Below are 20139 nucleotides of genomic sequence, written 5' to 3' on the forward strand. Positions count from 1 at the left end.
ATGGGATGGAGTTGGGAGCACTCTTGTCAATAACAGACTCTCAATTTGAGAAGGTCTTCAAAATGCTTCTTTCCATCAAGTGTTGATGACTTCCCTTTCCTTGGTCAGGTCTCTTCCATCCTTAGAAGTATACAGAAATTGTTTGCTACTAAATTACTGTATGAAATACTGTTCCTGATACAGAAAAGTCTGAGATCTTGGATCGTGTTCTTGTAATCAATCATTAAACCAAACAATAATGAAGTGGATTTGTCTTTCAGAAATACATGCACAGTAGTCATATTTAAATTCAGTAACATAGATTCTTGAGTTGCATAATTAAACAATGGTAGATATAATGATTCCCTTTCCCTTGACACCATGCCAGTATTTTACAGCTAGATTAGAAAACTGGTACACTTGGAATGCATTGGGCAAAAGTTACTCTGGAGAAAACAAGAGAGCCTTTTTGCTGTTAATTTGACAGGGGAAAAGAAGTAGCTTCTATTGGCCTTCTATCACAAATAAGGTACTATCTGTACAGTAAATAGCAGTCCTGTAATTGTTGGTCTGAGCATAAAGGTTCTTCTTACCGCATGTAATATCAGGGTGCCAGAGGAATTCTTAACACACTTGTGAGATAACTTGGAAGAAGAGAGAGCAGTGAAGTTATTCCCTAACTCATCTGTCACTTTCAAAGAGAATAACTCTTCTGTTGGTCTAGAGGAATGTCTTGTGTGCAGAGCTTGTTGTAGTAATACTTGCATTACACTTTTGATATGTGGTCTGCCAAAGCTTTCCCTGCAGCCATGAGTTACTTAACTTTACTAGAGTGATTTCATGGGGAGAGTTGCAGCAGCCATCATATTTTTACAACATCTTGCTTACAGCTGTGAACATTTGAACTGGTGTCATTGCATCTGCCTTGTATGAAATGGGGAGAGGATTTTTGTCCAGTGTTGTTCATTATTATTTAGTGCAGCTAACAGAAAGAATGTGTTAGTAGATTATTAGCATCTTACTATCTTGTATTTTAGATTGGTTAATTTATAAATGCTTGTTTTACTAGTATCAAGTTGCTTTAGTGTGCTATATGGTAATTAATGGGTAGGGTAATATTTGTATTCTGGTGGAGTGCCAGTTATTCATTTTAGTGTTAACTAAGTTCCTCTGACAGATTTCACTAATACACTTCCACTCTCATGGCAGAAGCCATTTGTTTTTAAGTATTAGGGCCAAAGGTGACCTGAGCAGGGTGTGGGACCTGGGGCAAATCAGCCCATGCAGGGCCCCACCCCCGCTCCAATCCCAGACCCGAAGAAGCTGTTGATGCCATTGTAGCATCAGCAGCGGGGCTGGGGGGGAAAGAAGGGAGGGAAGTAGTGAGTGGCTGGAAGTGGAGAAGTGGAGCTGCTGCTCTGCCTGGCTCTGCGGGCCCCCCTAAAGTTCAGGGCCTGGGACATTTGCCCTGATTCGCACCCCTCCTAGGAACAGCCCTGACTGACTTCCTTTCTAACTGGTGCACAAGTCTTGTTACCTTATATTTATTTCATAGTTTAAGTATCAAATGTCAAATTAATTTATATAACTAAATGACCAGTGTGCAGTATAGTGAAAGTTGTGGTGGGCTAGTAGGGGGTGCTTCTGTGCTAAGCCACCCGCCTCACTGAGCCTGACCACCTTCCAGGCTCTGAGTGCCTCCCTGGGGGTGACTCATGGCTTGCCAACCCCCTTCCTGGTGGTAACACCACTTCCACCAAGGGTCTGGACTAATTTTGGCTCTGTGCCCCCTGGAAACACAGGCCTAGTAGTCCTTGAGGGGTACTTGACTCACTGCAAGAACTTGGGGTGGTTCCTTCTGTCTGAAGCGCATATGGTGGTCTCCCTTAGCTGAATCAAGGGGACCCCAAGGCATAATTTAGACTCTCTCCCAATAAATCTCCCATGCTAGGTGTACAGAGGAGGACTTTATTGGTTACAAGGAATAGGTTTGGAATAGGGTACAGGGTAGAGCAATATCAGAGAAATACCTTGGAGCAAACAGTGGCATGGTAGTTTTTGATCATGCATCTGAGTTACTATAAGCTATATATCTAATTAGATCTCAAGTAGCTCACTCACAAATACCATCCAGAGGTAGGTAATGATTCCCTCTGGAAGCAAGCATTTGATTGAACATGAGTTTCAAGACAGAGAGTGAGTTTTCAGTTGCTGCCCCTCCTCTTGGGCAGTCCTTAACTTATATAGACCTTATGACCTCATTTACCTGATCCAGTGAAGGCCAGCAGTTGTTGCCTGCCAGCCAACCAATTTGAAATGCATCACTGGTTGCTGGGTAGACTGGCAGGGTCTGTAGCCCCCTCCTGGTCTTGACAACATTGCTTAGAACAGGGGTGGGCAAAATGCGGCCCGGGGGCTGGATGTGGCCCACCAGGCCATTTTATCCAGCTCATGAGGCCCCTAAAAAATTTAGAAAATTAATATTTATCTGTCCTGGGCTGCCTGTCATGTAGCCCTTGATGGCTTGCCAAAATTCAGCAAGCGGCCCTCTGCCCAAAATAATCACCCGCCCTGCTTAGAATAATAGGGAGTTGAAGCCCCAACCCAGGTGTGTGAGGCCAGTCACATAGGCAGATGGAGCAGGTTTCCCCGTCCCACAGGAATGTATCCAGCTCAGTTTACAACTCAGGGTTACCTGAAGCTGATGGGGCCAGGGATGTCTGCCTTCTGCAGTGATCAGGGCAACCAAACTGCAGATTGATCATCAGCCTGGGAAGAGACAGAGATGGCATTCTGCTACAAAAGTCATGTAACTAAATTGGTTAAACCAGTACAACCCCAAGTATGGGTACATATATATTATACCGTATATTAGTGTAGCCTATGCCAGTTGAGATGGTTAATAAGTCATCTCAAAATTTATATAAAACACCTTAAACTCAGTGTAAATCTGTATGCACAGCTTCAATATTAGTGGTATAACTAGTGAAAGGACCTGTTCTTTGCCTGAATCGTTATTTTTGTAATTGCAGTGTTTGTTTATTTTCAAAGAACTTATTACAACATATTTAGGTAAAAAATTGTTTATTTTTAAAGAACATAATACAACATTTTTAACATTTAATATTTAATGTGGAGTGACATTTCAAATGACATCCAAATGACTAATCTTCATTGTAGAACTTCTTTGTAAACGATGTTTGTAGTGTTTCCTGTTGTAGCCAGTTATAGACAACCCTCTTCAACTACCACTTGTGAAGCAAGCCACATATAACTGTCGATGTAACCTGGGAGATAGTGACCATCACTTGGTAGAGTTCACTGTCCAGCAAAGGGTGGGAAAAATATCCAGTGAGGCTAAAGTGTTAGACTTCAGAAGGGACAACTTTAGTAAACTTAGAAGGCTAGTTAGTGAGGTAGTGAAACTCAAGAGCATTGAGCAAATGGGGGTCCAGGAAGGTTGGAGGTTTCTCAAGGGAGTGATCCTTGGGGCACAAAAGGATCCATTTATGCAGGAAAAGGGGTAAGGGAATAAAAAGCCCCCTTGGCTAAACAGGGAACCCCAAAAAGACTGGGGGAAAAGAGAGAGATTTATAGGTGGTGGAAGCAGGGGGCAGCCACCAAGGAGGAATACACCTCACTGGTGTGCTGTTGCAGGGAATCAGTTAGTTGGGCGAAGGCAGGTTTGGAGCTTAGGCTGGCTACAACAATTAAGGACGATAAAAAATCCTTCTGAGGATACATAGCGAGCAAAAGGAAGGCACAGAGTAACATAAGGCCCCTGCAGGACAAATCAGGAGAATTGGTAGTTGACACAAGGAAAAAGGTGGAGCTCTTCAATGAGTTCTTTGCTTCAGTATTCCTAAGTACTGACCAAGACAATCCCCCCACCTTGAGCATAGACAGATGTACAAAAGGCACCAGACCACCAAAGGTTAGTGCTGACTTAGTTAAGGAGCACTTGGAGGGGCTGGATGGGTAGAAGTCAGCAGCCCAGATAATCTCCATCCACAGGTGCTGAAGGAATTGGCCAGTGTCATAGTTGAGCCACTGGTACAGCTGTTTGAGCATTCATGGTGCTCTGGCCAGGTCCCTGAGAATTGGAAAAGGGCCAGTGTGGTGCCCATTTTTAAGAAGGAGAGAAGGGATGAGCCAGGTAATTTTACGCCAGTCAATCTTACCTCTATCCTTGGGAAAATACTGGAAAAAATAATCAAAGAACGCATTTGCGAAAGCCCAGCAGGCAAAATGATGCTGAAAGGAAACCAGCATGTGTTTGTCACAGGTAGATCCTGGCTGACAAACCTTATAGCCTTTTATGACCAGGTCACACAATGCCTTGACACAGGAGCTGAGGCTGATGTCATCTGCCTGGACTTTAAGAAGGTTTTTGACACAGTTTCGCATACTATTCTCATAGGGAAGATAGCAGGCTGTGGAGTGGACATTTACACAGTTGGGTGGGTGGCCAACTGGCTTAGGGACTGTACCCAGAGAGTCATGGTGGACGGGTTGTTCTCAGCCTGGAAGGAGGTAGGCAGTGGAGTCCCTCGGGGTTCGGTCCTTGGATCGGTGTTATTTAATATCTTCATCAGCGATTTGGATGAGGGTGTGGAGAGCACCCTCTCCCAAGTTTACAGATGATACTAAGTTATGGGGCAAAGTTAACACACTGGAGAGCAGGGAGGAGATACAGGCTGATCTGAACAGGTTGGATCAATGGGCAGAACGAAATAGGACATAATTCAACAAAGATAAATGCAAGGTATACTCCACCTAGGGAGGAGGAATCCCCAGCACCCCTATAGGTTGGGGGATGACCTCCTCAGTGGCTGAGAGGGATCTTGGTGTCATAGTTGACTCCAAGATGAATAGGAGCTGGTTGTGTAATGAAGCCATCAACAAGGCCAATTGCACCTTGTCATGCATTAGCAGATGCATGATCAACAGGTAGAGGGAGGTGAAGCTCCCCCTCTATGCAGCGTTGATCAGCCCGCAGTTGGAGTACTGTGTCCAGTTTTGGGCACCGCATTTCAAGAGGGACACAGAGAATCTGAAGAGGGTTCAGAAGGAGGGCCACTCTCATGATTAGTGACCTCCGTGAAAGACCCTACAAGGGAAGCTGAGGGATCTGGATCTCTTCAGCCTTCACAAGAGATGTCTGAGGGGAGACCCGGTAGCCGCCTATAAGTTTATCAAGGGAGGACAACAGAGAATTGAAGATGAGCTATTTACCAGAGCCACCCCTAGGAATAACTAGGAATAATGGGTGCAAACTAGTGGAGAGTAGATTCAGGTTAGACATAAGGAAGAAATTGTTTACAGTAAGGGTGGCCAGAATCTGGAATGGGCTTCCAAGAGAGGTGGTACTATCACCTAACTTGGAGGTCTTCAAGAGGAGGCCTGATAGACACCTGGCTGGGGTCATCTGACCTTGGTCCTCTTTCCTTCTGACTCTACAATCTATGAATCTATGAATGTGGAAAGCATTGCTCCATTAAATAGTCACTGGAAGCCCCAAAAAGGGTCAAGTGAAAAATAACCTACCTATAATTTTCCTCAGGTGGTATTCAGTGATTTTTGGAAGGTTTAGAGTAGATAGGACGAGCCATTCTCAAGTTATAAGTGAACATACATACAGACATACACTTCATTTTATATATAGATATAGTAAAAGCTCTGTTATCCGACATCTATGGCAAATGGGGGATACTGGTTAATCAAATATGCCAGTGAATCAAATATGCTGTGTCCATCCCCATGCTTTGCCCTGGGCCGTGTTCCACAAGGAAGAAGTGGGACTTGGCTTGTGACGAAACTAGAAGTGGGAACTCCGGTTTCACTTTTGCCGCGTTCCTCGGAAGGAAGATTTGTATCAACACATTCTGGTTAGTGGAGCGTTCTAGATGGTAAAGTGCCAGATAACATGGCTTTTGCTGTAGATTAAAGTGCCTCAGCTTTCTTCATTTACAAAAGCTGGAGTATACAAGTTCATGGGGTAGCTGGCCAATGTGATTGCAGAGCCACCAGCCATTACCTTTGAAAACTTGTGGTGATAGGGGGAGGTCCCAGACAATTGGAAAAGGGCAAATATAGTACTCATATTTAACAAAGAGAAGAAGGAGGATCTAGGGAACTACAGACCAGTCAGCCTCACCTTAGTCCTAGAAAAATCATGGAGCATGTCCTCAAGGAATTCATTTTTAAGGACTTGGAGGAGAAGAAAGTGAGCAGGAACAGTCAGCATGGATTCACCAATGGCAAGTCTTGCCTGACCAACCTGATTGCTTTTTATGATGAGATGACTGGATCCTTGGCAAGTTCATGGATGACACCAAGGTAAGGGGAGTAGTAGATATGCTGGAGGGTAAGATTAGGGTTCAGAGGGACCTAGATAAATTGGAGGATTGGGTCAAAATAAATCTCAACAAGGTTCAACAAGGACAAGTGGAAAGTCCTGAACTTAGGACAGAAGAATCCCATGTACCACTACAGGCTGGGGACTAACTGGCTAAGTAGCAGCTCTGCAGAAAAGGACCTGGGAGTTACAGTGGACAATAAGCTGAATATGACTCAACAGTGTGCCCTTGTTGCTAAGAAGGCTAACAGTATACTGGGCTGCATTAGGAGGAGCGTTGCCTGCAGGTCGAGGGAAGTGATTCTTCCCCTCTGTTTGGCACTGGTGAAGCCACACCTGGAGTACTGTGTCCAGTTTTGGGGTCCCTCACTATAGAAGGGATATAGACAAATTGAAAAGAATCTAGCAGAGGTCAGCGAAAATGGTGAAGAGGCTAGAGCAATGATATCTGAGGAGAAGCTGAGGGAACTGGGCTTATTTAGAAGAGAAGACTTGAAGGGAGATTCGATAGGAGCCTTCAACTACCTGAATGGTGGTTCCAAAGAGGGTGGAGCTGGACTGTTCTCAGTGATGGCCGATGACAGAAGAAGGATCAATGGTCTCAAGTTGCTGCAAAGGAAGTTTAGGTTGGATATTAAGAAAAACTTTCTAACTAGGAGGGTGGTGAAACACTGGAATGGGTTCCCTAGAGAGGCAGTGGAATCTCCATCCTTGGAGGTTTTTAACGCCTGGGTTGCCAAAGTCATGCCTGGGATGATCTAGTTGGGGCTGGTGCTACTTTGAGCAGGAGGTTGGACTAGATCAGTGGTTCTCAACCTTTAGTACCAATCGACGCAAAAAATGTGAAACCAGAAGTCCCACTGTGGCACTTCTGGTTTTACTGCATGAACCAAGTCCTACTTCTTCCTCACTGCCTGGGAAAGCAGCCTGCATGGGGCCCCCCTCCCTGTCCCCTAGCACACTGATGCCGGGGAGTCAAAACCCCAACATACTGGATACGACGATAGGGGCGGTGGCCAGAATTTTCAGCCCAAACAGGCAGACTTCTCTAACCTGTCCAGTGGGGGTGTGGTGGGAAGGACCAAACTCGAAACACAGCACCCGCCTACCCCCTGCTCGTGTCTCACTTGCCCCAAGGGGTGCATGTACCATGGGTTGAGAAACAGTGGACTAGGTGACCTCCTGAGGTCCCTTCCAACCCTAATTTTCTATGATTCTATACACAAATTGGACATTCAGGAGCCATTGATAGTATGTGAGACTTCCATGTGAAAATTTCATCCAGAGCCTTTTTTTAAGAAACAAAGGTTTGATACTGCAGTCTATACAGCCTTTTAGTAGAGAGGAGGTGAGAAATGCTACAACAGTGTTTCAAAAATTAGTTGAAGCCCTTTTATCTTTACCCACAAATACCAACTGCTTCGCAAGTGGCAAACACTTATTTTCTTTCAGCTGATGGTGTCTCTTTTAGAGATGTACGTTATGCCTGTAAAAGCATTCAGAGTATTGCAACATCACCAAACTAGACTGTTCCTTCTATTTTGGGAGCTAAAACAGTAAAGCCAACTTTATTTAGTCCATATGGTACCACACACAAATGGTTACATTGCAGATACATTATAAAGGAGAATTCACACAATTGGAATCTTAGCACCTTTCAATGGATGTGCTTCAGGGATAATGTCATGTGTACTTAAAAGGGAGCACTGCAGAATAAATTATGTTCTTTTTGCTGAATTTCCCAATCAAAACATGATTTTATCATCACCCAATATTGGTATCTGGAAGCAACAAAAGCTGCTGAAAAATAAAAAACAAGTTGCAGCTTTCTCCATGCATCATTCCTAAAAAATGCTCATGTTGGAATTTGAACATTCTGTCTCTGTTAGACCATGAGATGCAACATATACAACAATCACTTGATTCTTTTTTCCATCCAAAAAGCTTATATGATACTGCAGGGTTAAAGGTGACCAAAATCTCTCTTGACTCATAATGCTAAACAGCTGTAATAAAAAGGTCATTGTGATGATACATAGTATTAATATATGCGTGGGTCAGGTGCCCAAAATGCCAGAAAAAGTTCTTAATGTTATCAATCTAAATATTAAAAATTAATTACTATTAACTTCCATTATTGAATTGAACCAGAGGTATACATTTTGTTAAAATGCATATTTAAATGCAATGTTTTGATGTTTCAGTTCAGTGAATTTTCCTTTGTTTTAAACAGAAAAAGCCATTGTCTGCAATAATAAAAGAAGTCTGTGATGGGTAAGTTCTGCTCTGTATCTAGAAACTGGATATTATACTTTCTTTCATTGCTAAAATAAATAACAGGCATAGGTTTTCTGCAGGATCATTCAGATGTCCATAGATACTGCTGATTAGTTTAATAAATTTTGAAGCTGTTTTATCTTTAAACTTAGAATAGGTAATATCTATTGAATCAATTGCTTGAAAGGCTGTGCGTTGGCATGGACTTATATTTATTTCTGTTAAGATGGAGATTTATTTCTATGCAGAAAGCCAACAAAATGCCTATGCGTTGTACCAGTGGGCGTGTCTACATAAGATATTTACTGGGCAGTAGACTAATTAGCTCTGCGGTAAATGTCACACGTCTACACATGTGCCTCTATTAGGCTGCAGTAAATTAATTTACTCTGCAGCACGATAACATTTATAAATACAAATCCTATCCTGCTGCAGAGTAAAAAAACTGCAGCAGCACATATGTAGACACTGCCCTGGCTGGCTGGGGCATGAGGGCACTTCAGTGAGGGGGTGCCTGCCAGCTAGCTCTATGCTGAAGCACCCTTGTGCCCCAGCCAGCCCCTCTGCAGCACAATGAGCCAGGCAGAGCAGTCCCAGGCTGGCAGGTTGACCTGTTGATTCCCCAGCCACCTGGGGCTGCTCTGAGCTGGTTCAACGTGCTGCCATCCTGAGCGCACATGTAAATTCATTCCTGGGATCAATAAGTACTGGAGTTTTTTGCATTGCATTAATATGTAAGTGTAGCTGTGTCCAGTGAGTGGTATTAAGTGGTGAAGGGAGAGAGTTTACCTTAAAACTTTAGAGTGCACCTACTTTTATTGCCCAGATGTTCCAGTTCACAATTTAGGAGATTACTGAATAGACTGCAATATGTATTTTTAAGCTTAGCTGCTGTAACTGCTGTACAATTGTCTATTTCTTGGTAATAGTAGCATGGAACTGAAATATTGAACATAATAATCATGTTGCCAAGCTGGTGTAACAATCGAGTAAGAAGCAGGAGAAACTGTAGCATTTTAAATATTTAAACAGCAGGTTTAATATGTGTAAAATAATGCTCTTTTAATTAATTTTATCCAGTATTATAGCAGAGCTGAAACTTATTTACAGTCATTTAAACTATAGCTAAAATATAGTAAAAACTAATTATTGTATTATTATTTTATTATCTGAATACTAACTGTGTCCCTAGCACTGAGAATAACAACCCAAATTTTTCTTCAATCATGGTTCCAGCATAAGGGTCTGATATTATAGAAAAATGCTATTTATTGTAATGACTTCAGTAGGTCTCCCATGCTGATGAAAACTACACATAGCGTGCTTCTATACGAGACATTTTACTCTATTAGAGCCAATTACGGTGCAGTAAGTGTCACTGTCTACACATGCAGATGCTTACTGCATAGTAATTGGCTCTAATCATGAGTACTTTTGCTACCTGTAAATACAAGTAGCAAATCTACTCCTGATTATCTATTGTTCAGTAGTGAATGTGTAGACAGCTGACCAGGAGCAAATGTGCTCCTGGTCAGCTGGGCAGCAGGAGGTGGGAAATTGCTTCCTGGCCCTAGGAGCTGCCTGCTGCTGGGGTGGGCTCTACCACTGGTGCCTGGGTGGAGGCAATGTCCCCCTGCCCTAGCAGCAGGGAGAACCCAGCCCCAGCTTCATGATCACAATCTGGGAGTGAGAGATGGGAGATTCTTATCTCCTAGCCCTAGCTCTGTAGTTGGGAGGGGGGTGGGCTCTGGCTATGAGATGCAATTCTCCCAGCCCAGGCCCTGCAACTGTGGAGTTAGGGCTGTGAGATAAGAATATTCCAGCCTGGACCCCACGACTGTGGAGCTATGGCTGTAAGATAAGAATTTTCCATCCCCAGCCCTGCAATCACAGAGCAGGGGCTGGGTGCTCTCTGATGCTGAGACAGGGGGATGTTGTCCCTGCCTAGGCTCTCGTGGCAGAGCTCACCCTGGCAGCAGGCAGCTCCTGGGGGCAGGGAGAAATGACTCAGACGCTGGCAGGAGACAGCTGTCTCTTGGCCCCGTGTTCCCTGCCAGCCCCTAGCCTAGCATCCAGGGGGAGCCTAGAGCTGCTGGGGCCAGTGTGGGGCTGGTAGGGAGTGATCAGCAAATCTGCTTCCATGTCTCTGCACTTGTAGATGCTTGCCCATGGTGGGTTTACTCTTGTAAACTGTGGAGCGTTTGCATGTTTAGATGTGCCCATAGTGATGTTCATAGGAATGAGCCAAAAACTCAGATCAGATATCTTTTATTTTAAACAATGTGCTGCCATGCAGAATTTAATCTACTTCATACTTAAGCAATTTTGTCCCCACAAAAAGTTTTATATTGAATTTTGGTATTTGAAATAAGTCTTTGCATTTGTAGCATCTCCCTTAGTCTAACCCATGTGAAGCTTAGGTCTTTTGGTTTCAAATATTCAGACAGGGAGGAACAGAACTATATTATATTTAGCACTGGTGTTTGTTTTTATTTCTCTCTCTCTCACTTTCCTTTGTTCACTGGACCCATTTAAAGCTATAGGTAGATGTAAGAAGCATGCGAGTCAAATGGACTCTTGCTTGACGGCTGTAAATTTCTATAATGCAAACATTTCTTTCTTTTACCTATCACTTTCTGATTCCTTTATTTTCATATTTTTAAGGTGGTCTCTTGCAAACCATGACTATTATGCACTGCAACATGCTGATGGTTCTAATTTCTACATTACGGAAAAGGTATGTAAACTAATCCACCTTACTTCTGCATGTTCTATTAAAATGAATTTTGAAGCTCATATACAGAGGAGGAGGAAATATTTTTCTTTCTAAGTACCTAGACTAGCCAGGTTGGAATGAGTCAGCCTTGCATCATTCTGCCTAGCTGTCTGAATTCTACATGGAAACGTAATAACACATTTCCACATCAGAACTGCAATACAAATATCTGAGTGCTTTTCAGTGGAATTTCCCATTAGTTAGGACTGGTCAGTATGCTGCCACTGATTTCTTCTTATTAACTGAGATGACTCTGATCTGTAATTTCAGAAAATGTGTTGCATATTTAGAGCCACTAAACTACTGCTGCTATCAGTGGGATGGTACAAAATGTAAAACAACACAGAATTTGGCTCAGAGCCAAATAAGGATTATAGTTTAAGCTTGGGAGCTAATCATGACAACCTTTTTTGCTGAGTAGAGGGGTCTGTACACTTTGGCTATACTAGCAAAATATGGCCACTGTAGTTCACTCCTGCCGGTAGCATTTTTACCACTGACCCTGTAGCCCTGGTTAAATAGCAATTGTTGGATGGTTCTATGTAAAAACACCAGAGATGATGATTGTTGAATAATGACATAAGATTTTGTGTACTTTCTGTAAGAAATTCCAAGTCTAGGGAATAACATCATCCTAAATTGAAATTGACTCTTAAGATTGCAGTTCATTGGATATATAGCGTCACAGATTATTTAGTGCTTGCGTGAGCCAGTTCAGATAAAGGTAAAGTTAGTATTATCTTACACTAAATTTAGTATGATCTCTGAGCTTTGCCAGCTTGTAATGGTTTGTATAAAAACATTTCCATTTTTAAACACTGTTTTTAATGTGTACACATGAAATGGAAGGAACGGGAGTTTGCAAACTTTAAATGCTAAAGGGTAAGAGTCAAAATCTTGATTTGAACCTTACAATGTACTGCCTACAATGTACAAGGAAGATTTCAAGCCTCATTGGGAGCACAGGGTATAAATTAGTGGTTTCCAACCTTGGGTCCCGCCCAAATGAGGGTCACGGCGACAATGCTGGTGGTACCACACACAAAAGCGCCCCATATCGGGAGCTCCCCCAGCCCCAGGCCGCTGCCATCACCGCCGCAGTCCGCTCCCAGCAGTGGGTCACAGAAAACAAGGTTGGGAACCACTGGTATAAACTAACGTATATATTGTCCAACAGCATACACTCGATTAATTAAGAATTGCCACTCATCACTAACTTGTCAGTTGATTAAAATTTGTTTGGTTGTTTTTAGAATTGCTGGTGTAAATATTTAAAAAATGTGAAATAAGACTGCTGTTCAGAGCCTTGATGTCTATGAAGTCTATTCAGATTGCGGACATTCAATCCTTCAGCCACTGGCATGTGTACATAGTCAATATGCTATCAGGAGGAAGTTTACAGGAAATTAAAATATATAAGAAGACAGTACTTGTAGGCTAAAGAAAGCTTCAGCACACTACTTCTGTTTTTTCTCAGTAGCTGATCTAGTTGAAACTAAGTGCAAGGACTGTGTAACGCTTGCCACCTCCCTATTACAAGCTGCATTTCCGTTCCAGCATTGTATATGTTATTCTAGTCCAAATTTTTTAGATCCCCAGATGCCCTGGCAATAAGTGATTCACAAAAATAAACAATTATGTAAGCATAAAGAGTAATTAATTATTGTAGCTCTACTAAAACTGGGATATGTAGGCAGAAAAGGATATAGTCATTTAAACATTTCTAGATTCTACATGTATTTCCAGTGTAACTGCTGAGCTTGTTAAAATTACAACAATGAATTTAATCTAAAGCTTGCATGTGCTGTGGTGCTACAAAGATGGTATTCTTAACCTGGGCAGAAAAGGCCTGATCAGAAACTTGCTGAAATAAATAGGAAGATTCCATGTTTTCACCAGAGGACTCTGGAACATGTCCTGGTGGAGCTGCATAGATTTTTTTTCTAGCTGTTTTCTTAATAGCAGTTTGGTTTTGCCCCAGCTGGGACTTCTGAAGAATTGGGCAGATGCTCATTGTACGGTCACCAGCTGCTTAGTGTAGTTCCAGTTGGACCTTGAGCCCATTTTACTTCCTCAACATAAAATAGTGGGGGGATGGGGAAGAGGAGGAAGGTGGAAGAAACTTTGATGACAATTAAATGTGTAGAAAGACTGAATTTAGCAAGATGGTAGAGAGGCTGCCTACTAGATTGATTTGCTTATACTTTTTAAACAGACCACTTTCAGTTTTTCATGGAAAAGTTGTCACCCCAGGCAACTTTCTCCATGTCCCCCAGGTGATGGCGGGACCACCCTTCTTTTCTTTTGTTCCTCTTTAAAGATGTAAATGGATAACTACATCAAAGGGTTCTATGAAGGAAACTGTTGAAGTAGTTAATTTAGGGAGTGGCTGTTGTTCTTCTCTCTTCCTGAATTAAATAATGTGAATGCTTTTGTAAATCTAAGTAAATTGTGACACACATTTTCTAGCGAACAAGGCACAACTGAACTTGCTGATTTGCACTTAATTGCTCTGTGTTTTAAAATGCTTCCAAGAAGCAAAATTTGAGCAAATACATCAACTATCTGGGTGGATGGAGTTGGGGGTACATTTATTTACACCGAACTCCTCAGTCTCACCTCCACCCTGCATGATTGTGTCATGAAGATGATTCATGAGGGGTATCTGTTCTGTTCACTAGGAAGTTTAGAGATTTAAAAATGTTTTTAGTTCATCTTAAGGCAGGGAAGGGACTAACAGTACTCTTTTGGGTGTACTGAATGAAGATTTTGAGGAGTTCGTTTATTTCATCTTGGAAATATGTAGCGTGTCTGACGCTGAGTCACAAAGATGAGAGAGAAAACAGCATTAAATGCCACCAGTATTACTTGATATGACTGACTTCAGTAAATGTTGTTCACTGTTTATCACTGCCCGTTGGATGAAGGCTGTAAAGAGAGGCTGGTGCCCCTTCTACGTGGTCTACCCACCCTCTTCTTAGGAACGTGCTGTTCCTTCCCCAATTAATGCAAGAAAAACAATAGGGGTCATGCCAATCCTGTTCTTCAGGGAAGCTAATGAATAGCTGGACTAAAGCACTGATCACTTTAACTCTCATGCTGGACAATTTACACTTAACTCTTATGGGAGGTGAGCACTAAAGCAAATTATTTTGTACCTTAAATAAAGATGAATCCTGCCCTGTATAGGTGTTCAGAAGTCATTTTTGCAGGTCATATTTGCTGAGTTTGTTGCTTGTTAATTTATGACCTTTCTGCTCTAGATGCCTATTATAAGACTTGCCATATTTAAGTTTTTGGAAAGAAAAGAAACACAAAAGTCTATATGAAGTAACAGGAATCTTTTTGTTTCATGAATATGAGACTGTTCATGGCTACAATTATTTTTATTTTTGGGTGGTGAGTAGTACATAGGTGCCTTGGTTGTTATAAGGAGAACTCATATTTTTATATTTGATCTTCATTTTGACATGCTGCCTTTTTAAAACAAAAAACAAACAAGCTCTCCTTCCTCCGCAGTAGAGTTGCTGTATGTCTGGGTTTTCCCAGGCATGTCCTCTTTTTTTGGCCCCTTTCTTCATGTCCGGGCAGGTTTTTAAAAATGAGATCAAATGTCCAGTTTTTTGCTGTTCCTCTGCTCTCCTGGGCCGGCTGCAGGGGCAAGCTGCTGCGGGTTGAAAGTAAGGGGGTACTGGCAGGGCTGGGTGGCAGGGGGCTGTGGGTTGGGAGTGAGGGGGGCTGGCAGGGGTTTAGGAGTGAGGAGCAGAGGCAGGGTATGGACATATGATTGCCCTCCTCCCCACTTTTATATGCCTCTCCCTAAGATCACTAAGAATAAATCACTATGCTTCTCCCCTGCTGCTTTACACTTGAATAGCATACTTCCCCCAGCATACCTTGCTAGAAAGGTTGCTCCTGTTTTCTGCCTGCTTCTCTAGCACCAGCAGAGAATACCAGTCTCCTCTAACCCCCTGTCCATGGCCTCAGACAATGGTTCTGTACTGTATGTTTGACATGAATGGCTATGACTAGGGTCCTGCCAACATTTTGGGTAGGCCCTGCAAAAAAGCATGAGCTCTGTGAAAAAACATGGGGTCTGCCCTTTCGGCAGGCTCCATTGGGGGGAAAAAAAAAACCTCAGCTAAAATAAAATACTGCCTTCCTCTGGGTTTCCAACAGTTCTTGTGGCTGTTGTGGCCACTTGGACTAGTATGATAAAGTTTGTGGCCGGGTGGTGAAGCCAGCCATGGCGGGGGTGGGGGGTGGTAAGAGGTGAATGGGAGAAGGGGAGCTGAAGAAGAAGTTTGTTTTGCTTGAACTGGAGAGAGGAGCAGGTATAAGCTAAAGGAAAGCAAATCACCCTTTTATTTAAAAAGACAAAAAAAAAAAGTTTCTCCTGGAGTTTGTATCTTCTTTAAACATAATGAAACTTCATTCATTCATTTTTGGCTGCAGTCAGGTTTTAGTCAGTCACATTTTTTTTGTTGCCATCAAGCTTATTTCTGACACCTGCAAAGACGCCCCATTTCTGTTTCTTTTGTACCACCTACGGTTTGCTTTCATTTGTAAAAAATTCACTTACGAACATCAATGCATGAAAGAGGGAGTGGGCAGTGGGTTCTCTCCTTTTATTTTGAGAACATTTTATGTTTGTATTGTTTTGCAATAATGTCAATACCTTGTTTTTCAACTTTTTGCTCCCTCCCCCCAAGTAGTCAGCTCCATAGTCCATTTGCAAATGCAATGCTCTGTTTTGTGAAATGAGTATAGTAACCAGCATTCCTTTTGTCTTAAAGGTACTTTTACTTGTGACCTATTTTTCAGTGAATAAAACCTGTAATTGTATATTCTGGTGAAATTCCACCACACCATTGTAAGCTCTGTGTGTAGGAGGCTATGCAAATGATAGAACAAGAAATGAACCTTTTTGTAGTCTTTACTTTTTCATTACTGTTTCTGTTGAGCTGTATGCAAATTTGCTGAGTAACAGTGGGTTTCAATGGTTGACCTAGGACTTCCTATTCATTTTTAGAAAAATCTGAAAATGGGAGACAGCATGGAAATTATTTAGTCCTAGTTATCTAGACCAGGATATCTAGTCTTGCCCTTTCAGTGTTACTGGCTGCAGCATATTCCCCGGAGCATACTGTTAACTGCATGGTCCAGTTTGTATTACAAATGATAGGAAACAATGGGGGTTTCATCACTTCTTGGCAAACTGTGCCACTATTTGAGAAATCACTTTTAAAATTCTTGCTTGTGTTCCCCCTACAATTTCTTCTAGAAAAAAAAATCATTCTATTACTTGGACTAGTATGAGCAAGTCACATTCTTCCTGTTTTTTTGCAGCTTCTTAATGATTAGCTACTTGATTAGCTTTTTTAGCATCTTGGAGGAGGAGGTTGTTGTGGTAGTGGTGTGGATACATTTGTAAGCCTCTGTTTCATGTTTACTTCACCCTCATACACCAACCTTGGTAGTTTGTCATTTTTCCCTCTGCTCTTTGACTGGGTGTATCTTTCTGTTGCTTTCTGGTCCAACATTAATGCAGATGTGCGCCCTTGATTCCAGTTTATTCCATTGAAAATTTCAATAGAATTAACTTTTGTATTTATATATGTAAATCTTTAATGTGTGGAAAATTGTCTAATATATTGAATATTCATGTTAAATGCCTTGACCTTTATCTTTTAGGAGTTTTACCTAGGTTGATAAGGAACTCTGCCTTATTGGCAAAATTCTGTTGAAAATTTTCACTGATAGAATATTACCATTGTATCTGCCAATATATTTTGTGTGGAGCATGCATTTTCCACTTGCTTTGAAAATGTACTTATCCTTTATTTTGGATGTATGTGCAAATACTGTTTTTATCTCTGTAGACTGCTGTACTTTAAATAATAAAGCCCTCCAAATCGTTTCCAATTCACACCTAAAACCAGTCCTACCAATGCCACAAACTTACTTGGGGGAAGGGGAAGTCTTTCCTTAGCAGAATGGTCCATCCCTTAAAGAGGGAACAATCAGTTTTGTTAAGGAAACTCATATGGTCACATTTGGAGTACTGTATCCAGTTTTGGGCCTCCCATTGGCAGAAAGGATGTGGAGAAATTGGAGAGAGTCCAGCAGAGAGCAGTGAAAATGGTGAGGGGTCTGGGGGACACGACTTCTGAGTAGAAGTTGAGGGAACTAAATGTATTTAGTCTAGAGAAGAGAAGACCGAGAGGGGATTTAATAGCAGCCTTCAATTACCTGAAGGGGAGTTCAGAAGAGGATGGAGAAGGACTGTTATCAGTGGTGGCCTATGACAAAACAAGGAGCAATGGTTTCAAATTGCAGCAAGGGACGTTGAGGTTAGATATTAGGAAAAACTTTCTCACTAGGAGGGTAGTAAAACAGGCTACCCAGAGAGGTTGTGGAATCTCTATCCTTGGAGGTTGTTAAGACATGGCTAGACAAAGCCTTCACTGGGATAATATAGTTAAGGCTTGCCTTGAGCAGGGGGTTGGACTAGGTGACCTCCTGAGGTCCCTTCCAACCCTAACTTTCTTTGATTCTCTGATTTGGGTAAAGAGGGAGTATCTCACTGGGAGTTTTAAAAGCTCCCTGAAGAGAAAGCAAGCTGTGAAGGGAACCGTTGGCTGCAAGGCATAGTCAGGCTGCTATCGGAGCAGAAAGGAGCTTTTCTCCTAGTGTCTAGGAGAGGATACAAGGATGTTGTTGTTGTAGTTGTTCTGTTTATTTCTTTGCTCTAAGATTTGAATTTGCTTTGGAGAACTGGCTGAGGATCTCATAAGTGCTCAAACTCTTCTGCAGAAGCCAGCAGGTAAAAATGACCCATTTCCATGGACGTTTTAAATGACCTTGACTCTGAGGCTTACCTGAACCAAATTTTGGAATCAGCAAGATGGGAGAGGAGATGATATGAAATGATGAAAATACTTTCAATAGAATAGATTTCAGTACAGAATTTCTATGTGGATTGATCTTGCTATAAGTAACCTGCCCACTTTTTTGGCGCATGTTGGAAGTTGTATTTTTCTGAAATAACTGCCTTATTATGTAGTGTAATCTTAAAAAGACATGCTAAAACTTTTTAAAAATGTACTTGTATATTATACCACTGTTGCCCCTGTACAGAGCAATGAATAGTTGTCAACTTCCCATTGGATAGTAAATCAATGATTTAAAGTTTATGTATGTTCTCGTTTACTTTATCCTACTATAGCTGTTCTTGAACAGCTGTGGACAAATGGCACATAGACAGTTTACCCTCCCCCGACCCCCTTTAGAAACCTTGGCCAAATCACTGATTTTGGTTCTCAGAGGAAACATTCCTCCAAATGTTTCTAACCAGTAACAAGGTAGAAAACTTCTCTTCCTGTTTGCAACAGCTCCCTCAAAACAAAACTTTACAAAATGAGTAATATACTCATTTCTTCTCATTTTGTGCATTGCTTGTATGCCAAGAGAAAGAACTTGCAATTTATGTGGGCCTCTCTTAACTTCCAATGTAATAATACCATAGATTGATTAAAAAAAAATCCACAAAAAATCTTAGAAAACCTAAGTTAGTGCAAGAATGATGTTGTACCTGTGATTTTTCCAGAGAAACCTGTCTGTTGTTTTCAATTTATACTGTTTGATTGCTATTGCATTGTGTTCCATTTGGACACTGAACAGTGAGAAAGTCGTGGAGACATTCATTAAATATATTCCATAATCCCTAAAAGTGAAAAATGCTTTAGCATTTTGGAGAGAAGCTCAGTAAAAAGAAAAGACCAAACAAAGGAACAATTATTATTGGCTGTAAATGTATAAATTTGTAAATGTGTAAGTTCGGGATTTCTTAAAGCTGATCATAAAATGAGCCACGCTCAAAAATGTTTGCTCAGTTCTGAAAAATGAATTGAATGCTGAGTGAGCTATACCACAAGAACCAAAGTCTTTAGGTGGCTTTCCCCAAATATGCTAGGAAAGCATTCCATTCCAACCCGTTGCAGCAAGTGAAATCATGAGGCATTTAAGAGATGCAAGAGATTGATAGGACATTTACATGACAAAGTAAACATTTTGTTTGGCTTGGCAAATTTTAAGTGTCTTTCCAGCAAAACCCTTTCTAGATAGCTTGGATATTTTGATGGCATCTGAGTTCATATCTTCATCCTGTTCCAGGCTGCAGAGTCCACTTTTAAATTCCCCTGGGAATTCTAGGCATTACCTCAACTAAAAAAGCAAACCTAAGAACACATGTTAAAGGGATGGCACAGAAGAATAATGAGCATGGTAGCAGAGAAATTTTGAAAAGAAAATTTCACTCATTTGCTTGTGTATTCTTCCTTTGAACCTTGATTATAGCAAATGCAGTCTTATTTAGACCCCTTATACTTATGCCTATTTTTTAAACTGCAAGAGAAAGATTAAAACTTAAGATACTATTGTGCCCATCAGGGGAACTTGGCATTTGATTCCATCTGAAACCTGAAGAAATCTCTATTGGACAATAACATGAAATAAAAAGGCCAAATGTTTACAATATATGTAAGCAAAATATGTTCTGATATGTCACTATACAATGATACATACATTCCTCTTATATCCTGAATTCAAATACAAGTATAGTGAAATGAAGCTCCTTCCAAAGTCACTTTTTACATATTTTAGTTGGGGTATTCACATACATGATGACGAGAATAGGGATTGTTAGGCATTGCATAGTAGTACAATAGAGGGAAATAATGTACTTGCA

The 20139-nt window shown here is 41.5% G+C and overlaps 1 protein-coding gene across 3 annotated transcripts in view; it reads left to right on the forward strand.

Annotated features, from left to right (window-relative positions):
• Positions 1–20139, forward strand: part of ELMO1 (engulfment and cell motility 1) — a 450632-nt gene that overhangs the window by 97039 nt on the left and 333454 nt on the right. For all 3 annotated transcript variants that reach the window (XM_090050152.1, XM_090050153.1, XM_090050154.1), the window contains 2 exons: positions 8571–8611; positions 11279–11351. In XM_090050152.1, the coding sequence (XP_089906278.1) occupies positions 8571–8611; positions 11279–11351 (114 nt within the window). The remainder of the gene's footprint in view (positions 1–8570; positions 8612–11278; positions 11352–20139) is intronic.

The sequence above is a fragment of the Crocodylus siamensis genome, chromosome 5 (assembly GCF_052110815.1).
Source record: "Crocodylus siamensis isolate JL-2025a chromosome 5, ASM5211081v1, whole genome shotgun sequence".
Lineage (NCBI taxonomy): Eukaryota > Metazoa > Chordata > Crocodylia > Crocodylidae > Crocodylus > Crocodylus siamensis.